The 15,943-nt window shown below is 39.2% G+C and overlaps 1 protein-coding gene across 2 annotated transcripts in view; it reads left to right on the top strand.

The window, feature by feature from the left end:
- Positions 1 to 15,943, top strand: part of hig (locomotion-related protein hikaru genki) — a 781,895-nt gene that overhangs the window by 757,088 nt on the left and 8,864 nt on the right. For both annotated transcript variants that reach the window (XM_074119349.1, XM_074119350.1), the window contains one exon: positions 11,499 to 11,678. In XM_074119349.1, the coding sequence (XP_073975450.1) occupies positions 11,499 to 11,678 (180 nt within the window). The remainder of the gene's footprint in view (positions 1 to 11,498; positions 11,679 to 15,943) is intronic.

Here is a 15,943-nt window from a genome sequence, read left to right as displayed (position 1 = left end):
AGGGGTGTAACATATATCAGCTGCTACTTTACCCCCAATGAAGGTATCCATGATTTTAGGAGGAAGCTTAATTCTTTGGAAGATGATATCCGGAGGGTAAATGGTAGGATTTTGGTTGTGGGAGACCTCAACGCAAAGGCAGTGGAATGGGGTATGCCTACAACGGACACGAGAGGCAGGCTTATAGTGGAAATGGCAGCCAGAACTGGGCTTGTTGTGATTAATGAAGGAAATACTTCCACCTTTAGGCGCCCTGGGTATACGGAAACTATACCGGATATCTCTTTAGCGACAGAGGGCTTAGCGACATGTATTAGTGGATGGCGAGTGATTGAAGATTTTACTGGAAGTGACCATCAATATATTGCATTTAACATAGGAGAAGGAAGAAATGTTGATCCCATAAGTGCTCAAAACATGTCCTATGGATGGAATATTGATAAAATGAATAGGGAAGTTTTCCAGGAAGTCCTCCGGAATGGGAGGCTTCAGGTTGAGCTGGTCCCACTTGAGGGGAAAGCAGGGGCTGAGGCAGTAGTTGCCACTACTATGACTCTTATTTCTGAAGCATGTAAGCAGTCTATGCCCGCGAGAGCCCCCTGGCGGGGCAAGCGGCCAGTCTATTGGTGGACATCCGATATAGCTGACTTGCGTAAAATCTGCATCCAAAAGAGAAGAAGAGCTCAGCGAGCACGGCGACGACCGGAAGCGGCTAGTCGCTCTCTGGAATATAAACAAGCAAAAAAGGAGCTACGCAGGGCAATAGCCAAAAGTAAAAATCGCTGCTGGGATGCCTTGAAGGATGAGGTGGACGCGGATCCATGGGGTAAGGGGTACAAGATTGTTATGCAAAAGATAGCGGGATTTAAGAAACAGTCAGCATTGGACATCCGGACTATGGATGACATACTGAGAAGCTTGTTCCCTTCCCACCCTCCTAGGACGGTTGCACTTTTTGAAGAGGTGGAGATCCCAGCCCTGTTTATGACTGAAGATCTAGAAGAAGCAATGCGAACACTAAAAACTAGGAAGGCCCCTGGCCCGGATGGCATTTCGAATGAAATACTTAAAGTGGTTGCGCAACAGAACGCCGACTTGTTGTTGGGAATGTTCAATGCTTGCCTAAAAGCTGGGTCATTTAGTACCCGGTGGAAAGTGGCGCGGCTTGTTTTAATTAGCAAAGGTAAGGGGGGCTTGCTTCCCTCATCTTTTCGTCCACTCTGCATGCTGGACACTGTCGGGAAATTGTACGAAAAACTTCTTAGGAGGAGGCTGGTTGACTGCGTGCGTGCTGCGGGGGATTTATCACCGAAGCAGTATGGCTTTAGAACTGGCCGATCTACCTTAAATGCAGTGGAGGAAGTAGTGAGAGTAGTTAAAAGAGCCGAGGATCACAATCACCATTCACGAAGGATAGTTCTCCTGGTCACGCTCGATGTGAAGAATGCGTTTAATTCGCTTAGCTGGGAAGATGCTCTACGTGCGCTGGAAGAAGATTTTAAGGTCCCGAGGTACTTGCTGCGGATCATTAGCGATTATTTTAGCAACCGAATTATTATGTTCCAAACAGATGAAGGGGTTAGATCCATGAATGTCTCCGCTGGAGTGGCACAAGGATCGATCTTAGGGCCAGATATATGGAACATAACGTACGACGGATTGCTCCGATTGACGTTACCAGAGGAGTCGATGCTGGTTGGTTATGCGGATGATGTGGCTGCTTTAATATCAGCGCGTGATATTAATAAAGCTCAAATAAAATTAAACCAGGTTATGCGGAAGGTAAACCAGTGGATGACTGCACATGGTTTAACCCTGGCGCTGGCAAAGACGGAGATTGTAGTACTGACCAAGAAACATATAGATGTGTGCATCCCATGGAAGTTTGGGCAGGAGGCAATAGTTTCTACGGAGGCAGTTAAGTACCTGGGAGTGACGATCGACGCCAAGCTAACCTTTGGTAAGCATATACAGAAGGCCGCGGAAAAAGCGTCTACAACCGTGGGAAGGTTAAGCAGGCTGATGAGCAACGTCGGGGGACCTAGGGCCCGCACCCGTAAGGTTCTGATGAGTGTTGCACACTCAGTACTGCTGTATGGAGCTGAAGTTTGGGCGGACGCCCTCAGCAAAGAGACGTATAGAAAGCGATTGGCGCGGGTTCAGAGGCTCGGTGCTCTCCGGATAGCCTCTGTATACCGGACTGTCTCGGAGCCGGCTGTGATGGTGATTGCGGGGGTCATCCCAATTTCATTTCTCGCCTCCGAACGAAAGAGAATCTTCGGGAGAAGGAGGGAAGTGGATAAGATAGCAGTCACCCGAGAGGAGCGGCTGCGTACTATGCGGGAATGGCAGGCTGCATAGCTGGAGGAGACCAGAGGAAGGTGGACTGCGAAGTTAGTCTCGGACGTGAACAGTTGGACCGGGAGGTCGTTCGGTGAGGTAGATTACTATCTCACCCAGCTTCTCACTGGTCACGGCTACTTCCGAGACTATCTGCGGAGAATGGGCAAGCGGCCGGGAGGGGACTGCCCCCATTGTATAGGGATGAGGGACGATGCCCATCACACCTTTTTTGAGTGTGAAAGGTGGGGTCGTCTCAGAAGGGATTTGGAGGGGAGCGTCGGCCGGTGGACTCCTGACCGATTCCAAAGTGCAATGCTCACAAGCAGAGCGAATTGGAGAGCGGTCGCATTTTTTGCAAGAGAGATTTTAATAAATAAAAAAAGGGAATTGGATGAGGAGGAAGCGAATCCCTAATTAGGGTCAGGATGGGGGGCCTAGCCTGATGTAATGCTGCATAAGTGAATCCAGGCTAGGTCCAGGGATGAAGGGGGGTGTTTTAGCCGGTAGGCCATTTGGTTGGGAGCCCGGCACTCTGTGCGTAAAAGCATTTCACCTCCTTTCAAAAAAAAAAAAAAAAAAAAAATTATTATTATTATTATTATTATTATTATTATTATTATTATTCCAAGTAAGCGTCGACTACTGATGTCTGCGACACAGTCGGCCTTACTATATGGAGCCGAGATTTGGGCAGATACTCTGAATAAGGAGTTTTACAGGAAGCGGATCGATCATGTCCAAAGACTGAGTGCCCTACGGATCGCTTCAGCATACCGCACTGTATCGGGTCCAGCTATTCTGGTAATTGCAGGAGTGATACCAATCCATTTATTAGCCAAAGAGAGGAGGGCTATATACCTACGGAACGCAGAGCTCAGAAAAGCAGCAGTCCGTAAGGAAGAAAGGGATCGTACCCTGCAGAATTGGCAGGTAGCCTGGGAACAGGAGTCCAGAGGGAGATGGACTTCGAAACTCATTAAGCATGTAAGACCATGGCTGGAGAGGCGGTCTGGGGAGGTTAACTTTTATCTCACCCAGTTCTTGAGTGGACATGGATATTTTAGGACGTATCTCCATAGGATGGGAAAGGTGGCCTCTCCGTGCTGCCTCTTCTGTCCAGAGGTGGTTGATGACGCTTCCCACACATTTTTTGTGTGTAGTCAATGAGCTACTCAGCGTGATCAGCTGGTACAGAAGATAGAGGATTTCTGTCCGGACTCTATCATCGATAAGATGATAGGCCAAGAGGAGACCTGGAACAGTGTGTCAAGCTTTGTTCACTCGGTTCTTCAAGAGAAAAAAGGGTATTTAGATGCATAGAAAGAAATAGAAGAGGGCCTTTAGGGCCTATAAAGACCTGGCCTGAAGTAGTGTGCTGAACAGTTCCGGGCCAGTGTTCCGCAGTTAGAGGAGGTGTTTTAGTGGGTAGCCCCCGGGAGTCCCACACTTCGCGCATAAAGCGTTTCACCTACCTTCGATTAAAAAAAAAAAAAAAAAAAAAAAAAAAAATTATTATTATTATTATTATTATTATTATTATTATGGGACCAACAAAGAATGGAACTGGAGTTGGAGATAGGGAGCATTACCCCAGAGAATATCGTGGGCAAAATGTTAGCCGCGAAGTCCAACTGGACTAAGGTGGACAAGACCGTCAGCGATATTTTAAAAAAGAAGAAAGCTGAAGAGGAACACTTCAGCTGAAATGAGGGAAAAATGACGGAGTGCATAGTGTTCCTGGTCCGGCCCGAAGTAATGTGATAAACGGTCCCGGGCTGGTTCCATCAAGGAAAACGAGGAAGTGAGGTTTTTTAGTGGGTAGGAATCCCACATAACCGAGCGTATGGTACCTTTATGAAGGTTTTCCTCACTTATAAAAAAAAAAAAAAAAAAAAAATTATTATTATTATTATTATTATTATTATGGGACCAACAAAGAATGGAACTGGAGTTGGAGATAGGGAGCATTACCCCAGAGAATATCGTGGGCAAAATGTTAGCCGCGAAGTCCAACTGGACTAAGGTGGACAAGACCGTCAGCGATATTTTAAAAAAGAAGAAAGCTGAAGAGGAACACTTCAGCTGAAATGAGGGAAAAATGACGGAGTGCATAGTGTTCCTGGTCCAGCCCGAAGTAATGTGATAAACGGTCCCGGGCTGGTTCCATCAAGGAAAACGAGGAAGTGAGGTTTTTTAGTGGGTAGGAATCCCACATAACCGAGCGTATGGTACCTTTATGAAGGTTTTCCTCACTTATAAAAAAAAAAAAAAAAAAAAATTATTATTATTATTATTATTATTATTATTATTATTATTATTATTATTATTTGGTACTTGAATCTACAACTCAATAAAATGAAATTTTGGAAGGGTGTTTAAATCCCTCCCCAAAATAGGCTGTATAAAAGAACTTTGCAAATGTTTCAAAAAGAAGTAACAACCTTTGCAATTAAATAAAATCCAAGGCCTAAGACCGGAAATCGAACCTAGTACCGCAATACATCTTAGCTTTGCAGGTCTCGCCTCTAACCGCCAGACCTTCTTTCGTACCTAACTGATTTATAATAAAACAAAAAATAAAAACTACGTCATAAATTTTAAAATAAATTCAAAATTTTGTCCACAAAACCCATGTTCAGAGTTTCACTTTATAATAGAAAATTACAAGCGTTGCGATAACTAAGTTAATGCTACAGAAAGTTGTTATAGAAACGGAAAGCTGACTGTAATTGGAATCAGAGTTCTACGTGCGTTGAAATGAAAATTCCCAATCTATTCATAGATGGCGTCTGTGAAACGTGTTTAAAGGTAAGGCCTCTGCGTATAGCTTCAGATAAGGTTAATGTGAAATCATTTCAACTCTTTCGCCGACATGTTTTTCTTTTTTTCTTTTTTTTTAACTAGGTTTTTTATTTATTTATTTACACTTACGTTTTATAGGTCCTCAAGGAGGCTTGCAAATATATATATATAAAGTTAAGAGCATTCTGTACTTTGTATTATGGCGTTAGGGAATCGAATTTCCCTGTTCCCAAACTCCTGCTTCCTTTCCTTTTTTCGCTTTCCCCAACTTTTTCAGTTGGATTTTCCTAGTAACTCAGTTGAGATAGGATCAGCAGAGTGGTAGTTAGAAAAGTTTAACTTCATATGGCGTTTCACTTTTCTTTTAGTTTATTTATTCCTTCTAATCCTCTAACATTATAAATGTTTTTTTTTCTCATTTAATTGTTGTGGACTTTAACAAGCTTAGCACATGGTATAAAAATTTTACGATACTTAAGCATTTAGCATTATTCATTTATTTGCCAGATTCATCTTGTAAAAACGCCCTGGGTTTTTGTAGTATCACTTATCAAAGATACGAGGGTCGTTTGAAAAGTCCGTGCAAAAATAAAAACTACTTAATTTTTGGGGGTAAACCTTTTTTATTTTTCAACATAGTCTCCTTTTAGGCTTATACACTTCGTCCAACGCTGCTCTAGTTTGTTGATCCCTTCCGAATAATAGGATTTGTCCAAGTCTGAAAAATAGCCATTCGTTTCTGTAATCACCTTCTCGTTTGAATAAAATCTTTTTCCCGCCAGCCATTTCTTCATATTGGGGAACAAATAGTAGTCCGAGGGAGCCAAGTCTGGAGAATAGGGGGATATGAAACGAGTTGTAACCCTATTTCCATTAATTTTGCGACCACAACTGCTGAGGTGTGAGCTGGTGCGTTGTAGTGATGGAAAAGGACTTTTTTGTGGGCCAATCGTGGGCGTTTTTCTTGCAGCTCGGTTTTCAAACGGTCCAATAACGATGAATAATATGCACCTGTAATAGTTTTACCCTTTTCCAGATAGTCGATGAGGATTATTCCTTGCGAATCCCAAAAGACAGTCGCCATAATCTTTCCGGCCGAAGGAACGGTCTTCGCCTTTTTTGGCGCAGATTCCCCCTTGGTAACCCATTGTTTAGATTGTTCTTTGGTCTCAGGAGTGTAGTGATGTATCCATGTTTCATCCACAGTGACGAAACGACGCTTAAAGTCCTGCAGATTCTTCTGGAACAGCTGCAAACCGTCCTTGCAACACTTCACACGATTTCGTTTTTGGTCAAGCGTGAGCAATCGCGGCACCCATCTTGCGGATAGCTTTGTCATGTCCAAATGTTGATGCAAAATATTATGTACCCGTTCATTCGAGATGCCCACAGCACTAGCAATCTCACGCACCTTCACTCTTCTGTCATCCATCACCATATCATGGATTTTGTCAATGTTTTCTGGAGTAGTAACCTCAACAGGGCGTCCAGAATGTTCAGCCGTCACTTGTGCCCATATGGCCACTCCGAAAATTTTGAAACCACTTATAAACTGTTCTAATCGAAGGTGCAAGGTCACCATAATGTTTATCAAGCTTCTCTTTAGTCTCCTGAGGCGTTTTGCCTTTCATAAAGTAGTGTTTAATCAACACACGAAATTCTTTTTCGTCCATTTTGAAAATCACTCGACTTCCTCGATTCAATGTCTGGCTGTGAACTCTTTTCGCCCTAGAGAGGTGACAGTGTTTTTCTTCACATCCTCCATTATTGTTTGTCAATCGTCCCACAAGGAATGAAGACAAGGAAAATGGCAGAATTCCTCAGAAACCTGGTGTTAGAGGACATCCGCTTATCATCCCTATTGACGATAGGCAACTAACCTATACTGACCGACTCTGCTGACTACTTAGGGGGTCACTTTAAAGAAAATAGAGAGCACTTGGAAAGCGTTATACAAATTTTGGTGTGAAGACTGAAGATATATCTCAGCTGCGTGGAATTGGAGTCGTACAGTTCAGATAAGATCGTAGCAGTCTTCTTAATTTGTAGACTGGCTATAATTCGCCCCGGTTTCTCGCTCCCATGGTTTCCATTTCCGATTTAATGGGGTTAGAAAAGATAAGAGCTAGTTATGTGGACAAGGATATAAAAACTTCATTTGAAGGGAACAAGTTTGGTGTAGCGGTTAAAAGGGCATTCTTTTAACAGGGGAAGTCCCCAGTTCGAGTCTCACTTGCAACAACTTTTTTATTGGTTGGAAAAATGTTAATTGTATGAACATATGTACCAATCATCCACGATACTAATTTGGTATATGGACGTTCAAGAAGAAACTATTTAAGAATACATATAGCTATTCAGATAGAGAAGGCCTTCCATAATGCAGAAGATGTCTGAGACAAAAGGAGGTATCCTTATCGAAGAAAGAGGATCTTAGATATTATTATCATTAGTAAAGTTTTCGTCCTTAAAATTTACGAACACTCTCTCTAATAATTATATTGTATTAAAGAGTTTTCAGAATATTCATTCGTTTTAGTAAATTTTATTACAGAATTGCAACTAGAGTGTTTGATTTATGTAAACACAATTCGACAATCGAAATCCAATAAATCGCTTGCGAAAACCTGATCATCCTTATTTTTGTTTTCCTGCAGTAAGAGTGAAGTAAAATGCCTTACCACACAGAACAAAGGACAAAAAATGAATCAAGAGAGCCACAGTTACATTTTGTGATGTAGTAAATATTATTCTTTCAGTGGCAGTAACTACCTTAAGTTAGGGTACAAAATATGTTTATTATCTAGTCTTATTAAACAATAAACTCGTTTCAATGCAACATTTCAGAAGTTTGTTAACTTTAAAGTTTTGTTTATGTTTTAAAATGGAAAGCATCTTCTTGTAAACACTGGTCTGCTTATTTTCATTTTGTTGGCTGTACAAACAGTTTTATTTTCAAAGATTGTTTTATCAAATGTCATTACATACATTTCAATTATGCAATTTGTTTCTTATTCTGCGTTTGAATAATAGTAGTAATAAAAATAATAATAATTGAAACTTAATTGGTAGCTGGACGATAAGCCCTCCTAAAAAAATAGGCGATTACTTAAATTAATTAAAAATACAAAAAACTAAAAATGATGTTATAGGATCCTCCTACAATATAGCTTTGTGATTCCTTGGTGTATTTTAGAATAACCGCGTAATCATGCTGAAATTTATTCTAAGAAATATAATTAAAAACTAAGGACTTCGGATCTCTGATATAAGAACGCTGAAAAAATTAATATTATGACTGCAACAGGGCATGTGATTTACACATATAAATACGGAAATTATATACATAGTTACAAAGCTAGAGAACTGGCGAAAATACCGCAAGCATCACTCACGGTTGATGTAGACTCTTGCTTCACTGCGGTTTGGCTAGTTTTAAAACAAACTTGCGTCCATTGTAATCGTTGTGTGATTTACCCTATTTAAGGCGGAAAACCCCTAAAATTGATCAGTTTCAACCTTATTAAATTATCTTTGACCTCAATAACTCCAACGACACCAATATTCTGTTTAACTTAAATTTTATAATTTAAATCATCGAGAACTATTTCAGTTCTCACACTATCACAGTATTCTCTCTTTAAAAAATTGACATGAAAAATGTTTAATATTATTGGTTTATCAAATAATTAATTATTTTTAAATTCCAAATTTTATGGTTAATTTAAACAAGCCTTTTTTGTAGGAATTGTTAGGCGAAAAATGATTTCATAGTTTCTCAAGATCTCTGTTTGTTCTAGTTTTTTCCAGTTACGCTTTGATCGTAAATCGATCATTATCAATTCCTATTATTTGTTAAAAAATGGTTGTAAGTTTAGTAATGATAGATTCGAGATCGAAGAGACACTGTTATAAACTGAAATAAAAAGTGATATTGTAGAGACGGTAGAAGGTTTCTGCTTGAAAATTCAATAACGAAAGGTTCTTTTCTTTTAAACTTTTTTCTTTACAACAAACTCTGTCTATGCAATTAGGGATCCCTACATTAAAAATGTTGTCTGATAGATTGGGAATGTTAAGCCTAAACAGGATGAATCTATATCAAGCATTGGAAGACCTTGAAATTCCAAGAAAACTTATTCGTCTTATTAGGACAACTATGGCGGGGGTACAATGTATGGTGCGGATACAAGCGGGATTCTCCGAAGAGTTTCAGACAAGGAAGGGTGTGAGGCGAGGCGATGCCTTAACATGCCTCCTGTTTAACCTGGCCCTGGAAAAGGTGGTTTAGAGAATCGTGCATTCAATTAGACGGCACCATATTTAACAAATCTGTTCAACTGCTTGCCTATGCCGACGACATAATAGGAAGGTCATTCAGAGCAGAGGAGGAAGCGTTTCTAGATTTGGAAGGCCCAGTTAGATGGATGGGACTCGCCCTCAATGAAAAGAAGACGTAGTAACATGGTAACAGGTCGGAATATAACAACCACAAGTCAGGTGACAATTGGCTGCTACACATTCGAAAATGTGAACGAGTTCGTTTACCTGGGCTCCCTGGTGAAAGAAGATAATGACGTATCAACTGAAATAAGACGAAGGATTGTAGCGGCTATTAGATGCTACTTTGGGCTTCGGAAGCATCTGAAAAGTCACCTGATATCAAGGCAGACGAAGCTGCGATTGTACAAGACCCTGATCCGCCCAGTCTTGACATACAGCTCTTAAACCTGGACCACCTCTAAAACAGATGAGAGAGGCCCCTCCTAGTCTTCGAAAGGAAAATACTGTGGCGAATTTTCGGCCCAGTACGCATGGGACAGGAATGTAGGTCTCGGACGAATCAGGAGCTGCATGTAAAGTTTAAAGAAATAGATGTGGTTAAATTCATGAAATTTAGACTTCTAGACTTCAGTGGGCTGGGCATGTGGTTAGAATGAGGGACGAGGACATCCCAAAGAAGGTGACGGATGAGCACCTCCATGTAGTTAGGAGAGTTGGGAGGCCGAAGCTGCGCTGGATGGACGGTGTTGCAGGTGATGCTAGGTCGTCGTTGAATATCGCCAACTGGAGAGCGGCAGCACAGAGCAGGACTGACTGGCAGAAACTGGTTGAGGTGGCCAAGACTCAGCAATGAGTTGTAGCGCCATTGGATTATGATGATGACGAGTTTGGTAGATCACTCTTTTTAGAAATAAATAAGAAGAATCAATGCCTTATAAAAGAACATCAATAGTAGAAATAGTCGTTTATTTGATAATAATACATTACTGGAAGTATAATTTAACGGAAATATACACTTTATAATTAAATAATAAAGACCATCATCGTTAGATCTGATAAAAGAATATATAGTCTAAGAATAAGAACTTTTATTAATTTTATATTAAGTAGATATTTATTAAGAAAGGAAATGTAATTAGTCAAGTGAGAAAGTTAATACTTAGTAAATGAGGAAGAAACAATGGAATATTTCATTAAAAACTAGTAAGATTAAAATAATGAGTTCTGCAGAAATAGAAAAAGAGAAGCTTTAAATAAACAAACTTGATTCATGTTTAAATTTAATGTTTCATATTTTACATAAAAGTTTTCTATTAACTGTTAAGATTCTAACAATAATTCTGAAATTACTTTCTGTAGCTTGGAGAATATAGGTGTGAGTAATGAAATGCGCTTAGTACAGTGATGATCACAAATAATGGGCTAGGTAATTGACTGTTACTCAACATGTTGTATTACGCGAATGTTACTTCTGTATTGATTTCTTGTTGTATAAATGAAATATGATACTCAATGGAAAACAAATTTTACGCTTAATTTGGTATTATTAACAAATATATATTTAACATCCTTAGCAGCTTGTATTGTTTGAGTATATCAGGTGATGTTTTCTTTTGTTTTGATTTAACCAGTAAATATCATTAATGGTTAAAATGGTACAATCAAACTTCTTTTACGTGTAATGACCACGCAATATGATTAAGCACAAAAAAAGGCTTTTCATGGTAACACTTGAATACATTTTTACAGAATGCAGTTTGAGTATCTTGCTTTTAACAGTGGTCCATCTGGTCCATTCTGCTCGTAAGTTTTTTCGGGTATTCATCCATCATTAAAGATAGATTTTTCTGCCTAAGTAGAGTTAAAGTTCCACTCCTTCATTTCACTGTACTCTGGCCGACTTCTTTGCCTGAACGACAACTGATCCAGGTCTCAAACAGTTTCGTTGTCCCTGTCATACAGAATCCAGAAAATATTTTATAACACAATAATTAGTTATACACTTCTTAACTTTATTACACAAAATTATTATTTATAAAACTAATTATTCTATTTATGTTTGATTTTAGCGGTGAGGTGTCCAACTCCACGAGTGCCAAATAAGGGCCGATTGGTAGAAGATGAGAATGGCGGGGAATATGGTGTGGGTTCTGTGGTGCAGTTCTCCTGTGAACCGTCCCACTTACTGCAGGGTGAAGGCAGCATTGTCTGCACTGATGCTGGCGTCTGGTCACATCCGCCTCCGCTGTGTAAGTACCTAATTATTTTTGTTTTAGAAACGTTTTAGAAACTGGCTACTTTCCCTTTCTGCCATTTTATTCAATTATATTGTTAAAATGTCCTAATTCAATTAATTGTTTTCATCATTTACTCAAATGGAGAGCAACTTGGCTAGTAGAGGATTTAATAACATACTTAGTACTCCGAGAATAATACAGGATCCAATATGTGTTCTGCGAACAGTTGAAGTCTATACAGAGCTAGATTACCATAATCAAATCTGGCACAAAAAGTTGTAAGCGCATTTGGATCAACATGCACCTGCAAATCTTTTTTTTTCGAAAATACATAAAGATACACTGTAAACTTTCGAGAAATGTGAACAATCGTAGTACTCCTTCACCTGTACAATTGTACAATATTGCAGCTTTTTAACTGTATTTTTGGAGATATGAGGTGATAAAATTTGGCACTTTTATATTCCCTTCAAATTTCGAATTGCTGTATCTCCTGTACTATTAGAGTAATCCCTAAAAAACATATACAATCATACTGTCATTTACTTCTTCAATTGTGCACAATTACAGCCTTCTAGCTGTATTTTTAAAGGAGCAATAAGCTGATAAAGTTTGGGTTCTTTACTTGGGTTCCTTCATATTTCGAATTTATGTATCTCCTGTTCTATTATTAAAGTAATCTCTGCAAAAATAGATATAAGTATAGTAATTGTTTACTTCTACAATTGTGCATAATTGCTGGTTTCTGGCAATATTTTTGTAGGAAGTATAAGGTGATAAAGTTTATTCCTACATATTTTGAATTGCTGTAACTTCTGTCCTATAGATGTAATCTCCGCGCTTGCTTAGTACTCACTTACTTCTACAATTGTACGTAATACTAGCTTTCTAGCTACGTATGTTACATTTATCAAGAAGATATAAAGTGATAAAGTTTGAGAGCTTTACATTTCCTTCATATTTTGAATTACTGTATTTCCTGTCCTATTTAGTGTCATCCCTGCCAAAATATGTACAATTATAGAACTTGTTTACCTCTACAATTGTATATAATTCTAGCTTTCTAGCTATATTTATTAACCCTCAAACCACAAGATGAATTTTCGTGACACGAACACTAAGGTAGGGTCGGATCCGACCAGATACTATATTTTCTTACTTACAGTGAAAAACTCAAATATAACTCAAAATAACACATTTATTTCTATATAAAATGTATAAATTTTTTAATAAATTGTATAATTTTATGGCACAATTAACTTAGAATAGACTAATACATGAAGAAATGAACTTGAAAAAGGAACCTTGTCTCAATAAAAATAAAACAGTTTACAAAAAGCTTGAATGAAAATTAAAGTAAAATAGTTGTGTGGTAACAAAATTATCGCATCGTTATGGGAAAAAAATCATTTGATTGTTCGCCATTATCAGTGAGAACAAGTAGGACATATTTTCCAATCGTAAGGAGTAATTCCTTTGGAAAACGCTCGTTTTTCAGTCTTTTTCCTACAAGAGGTTGCGTCAAGGAAAACGCAAGGTTCTTGAGAAACGTCGAACGTGCATCTCCAGAGTAACTTTCTTTTTTTTGTTCCACTTGTACAGGACAAAACGTATAACGTTAATACTAAGGTCGGGTCGGATCCGACCTAGAATCTGATTTACTGACAAAAATAAGAACCTAGAGAGCGGAGTGACACTTACCGAATCGGCGGAAACAGTGTGGGCTCTTCCTAAGGACTCACAGAAAGGGTATACCGAATCTAATCGCTAAGAGTTAATTGTGGGGGGAACAATGGAAATACTCGTATATTTTCGCCTCGGGTCGGATCCGACCCGCATCTTGTGGTTTGAGGGTTAAGGAGATATAAGGTAATAAAATTTGAGATTTTTGCATTTCCTTCAATTACTGTATCTTCTGTCCTACGGAAATATGTACAATCAAAGTACAAACAATTCCCACAATTAGATTTATTTGTAATATTAGTAATGATGAACACATTATTTATCTCTATGATAGCTAAATTGCAATAGCAGGAGAAATTATTTCTTGGGCAAGACATTCTACTGTTTCCTCAAAGCCAATCGTTTCTTTCTCTGAAAATAGTGATTCACATGGATGCAGCCATGCCTTTAGCCAAACTGGGTCATCTGGGTGCTATTCTATTCAATCTTGTCTCAGGTGCACCAGCAAGGATTCACTCACAATTTCTAGATTGATTAGTACAGATGGGATTTCAGAGTAACAGGAAGAAAGATTGCATCGATTCTTATTTTTGGTCATATCTTCTTTCAAGAGTTTCCAGTTATTGTTAGAATGATGAAAACGAGGAGGCAGAGAGATGTTACGTCAGCAATAATTTGAAATAGTTATTTCAATTGAAACGTTTGGTTTCTTTTTTAAAAAAATGTTCCTACAAACAGAGTGCAACTTTTAATGTTTGACAAATTTTTATTTATGAAAGTGCAAATTGAAAAAGTTGAACCATAAATCATTTACAACTTTATTACCCTCAGCATCTACAGTCATTTATCTTTATTTCTAGTAGGCCCACCGCCTCTCAATTTTTATATAGAGTTCTCAAAATGGTTCAGCGCATTTTCTAGGCACTGTTTTCTCAAAAGTTACCTCAGATTAACAAAAATTAAGTTAGATGTTTCGTAACAATCTATGATCTAGAAACAATCTATCTTTCTATAAAATTCGGAAGTTCATATTTTTCCGATTTCCTTAAACTTTAGCATAAAATATTTGTATTCAAGAAATATCGTGCATCAAAAATGAATGTACTATATATTACTTAATCGTCGATTGAACCCATCCTTGTCAGCTGTTGGATCACTCGCAAATTCAACATGGAAAACCTGTACGTTGTTTGCTTTGGTGTGGTGACTAGCAATAATATTAGCAAAAACAAATTATGTTTTTTTTTTTTTTTTTATTTATCCTTTTAATGTAATTTACACCTGTACCCACAGGGTACAATAGGTAAATGCGATAAATGTATAAACAATTAACGTGTCAAACGTGAATGACGGCCATCCAGTGATGGCCGCCATTAGTCACCCAGTTGGTCACGGGGCCAACGGCGCCTCAGCCGTCTTCGAGGATTGGAGGGTAGCGAAGTTGAAGACAAGTTTGCAGCTAAAGGGTTGGGATGAAATGAGAGATTTTGATGAAAATTTTTATAACGGATTTTGGCAAGTTCAGAGATGAGTGGAATTTGGAGATCTGTATGTATTGTGTGGTTACTAACATAGAATGGAGCGTCTACTATGTGGCGGAGAATTTTAGATTGGAGTGTTTGCAGTCTATTGATGTTTGATTTTTTAGCTGTTCCGTAAAGTTCGAGTCCGTAAGTCCATATTGGTGTGAGAAGAGCTGTATAGAGTCGTCGTTTGTTCTGCAGTGAGAGTTTTGAGCGTTTGTCGAGTAGTCTGGCTAGAAGTTTGTATCGTTTGCTTAGTTCGGTACGTTTAAGTCTCGTATGGGGGTTCCAGGTAAGTCTCTTGTCTAGGTACATTCCAAGGTAACGCACATGGTCGGCTGGTGGGATAGGTGTATGATGTAAGAAGACAGGTGGTGGAGTTTGACGTTTGAGTGTGAAGACTATGTATTTAGATTTAGTTGGGTTAATTTTTATACACCAGTTTTCTAACCAAGGTTCTATTGAGTGAAGGTGAGACTGTAGAGAGCGTACTGCGAGGATAGGGTCAGAGTGTGTGGAGAGAATGGCAGTGTCATCAGCGAAGGTGTAAATAGAGGTATTAAGGTTAGAAGGTAAGTCGGCAGTGTAGATTGTGTAAAGTAGAGGAGCTAAGACACTTCCCTGTGGCACACCAGCAAGGACAGGATGTGTCTAGTGCCTTGAAGAACTTGGAAGAATCTGTCAGAGAGATAAGAGCTGAGTATGAGGTAATAAGTGCTAGGAAGGATGCGTTTGAGTTTCCATTGTAGACCTTCGTGCCAGACTCGGTCGAAGGCTCTCGATACGTCAAGGAATACTCCAGCGCAGTATTGTTTTCGCTCGAGTGAAGAAGCGATGGGGTCTACAACACGATGGGCCTGCTGGATCGTCGAGTGGCAGCTTCTGAACCCAAACTGATGGTCCGGTATAATTCCGAGAGATTCTGCAATTTCGTGGAGGCGTGGTAACAGAAGTCTCTCGAATATTTTGCTCAAGAGAGGCAGTAGGCTTATCGGTCGTTAAGAAGAAGGTAGTTGAGTCGGTTTGTTGGGCTTAGGTATCATTCGAACTGTAGAAAATTTCCAGAGTATA

This window comes from Rhodnius prolixus, unplaced genomic scaffold (assembly GCF_049639745.1).
Source record: "Rhodnius prolixus isolate KJV_2025 unplaced genomic scaffold, Rpr scaffold_2, whole genome shotgun sequence".
NCBI classification, from domain to species: domain Eukaryota; kingdom Metazoa; phylum Arthropoda; class Insecta; order Hemiptera; family Reduviidae; genus Rhodnius; species Rhodnius prolixus.
The sequence above is the reverse complement of the archived record's forward strand: the minus strand, read 5'-3'. Positions and strand labels throughout refer to the sequence as shown.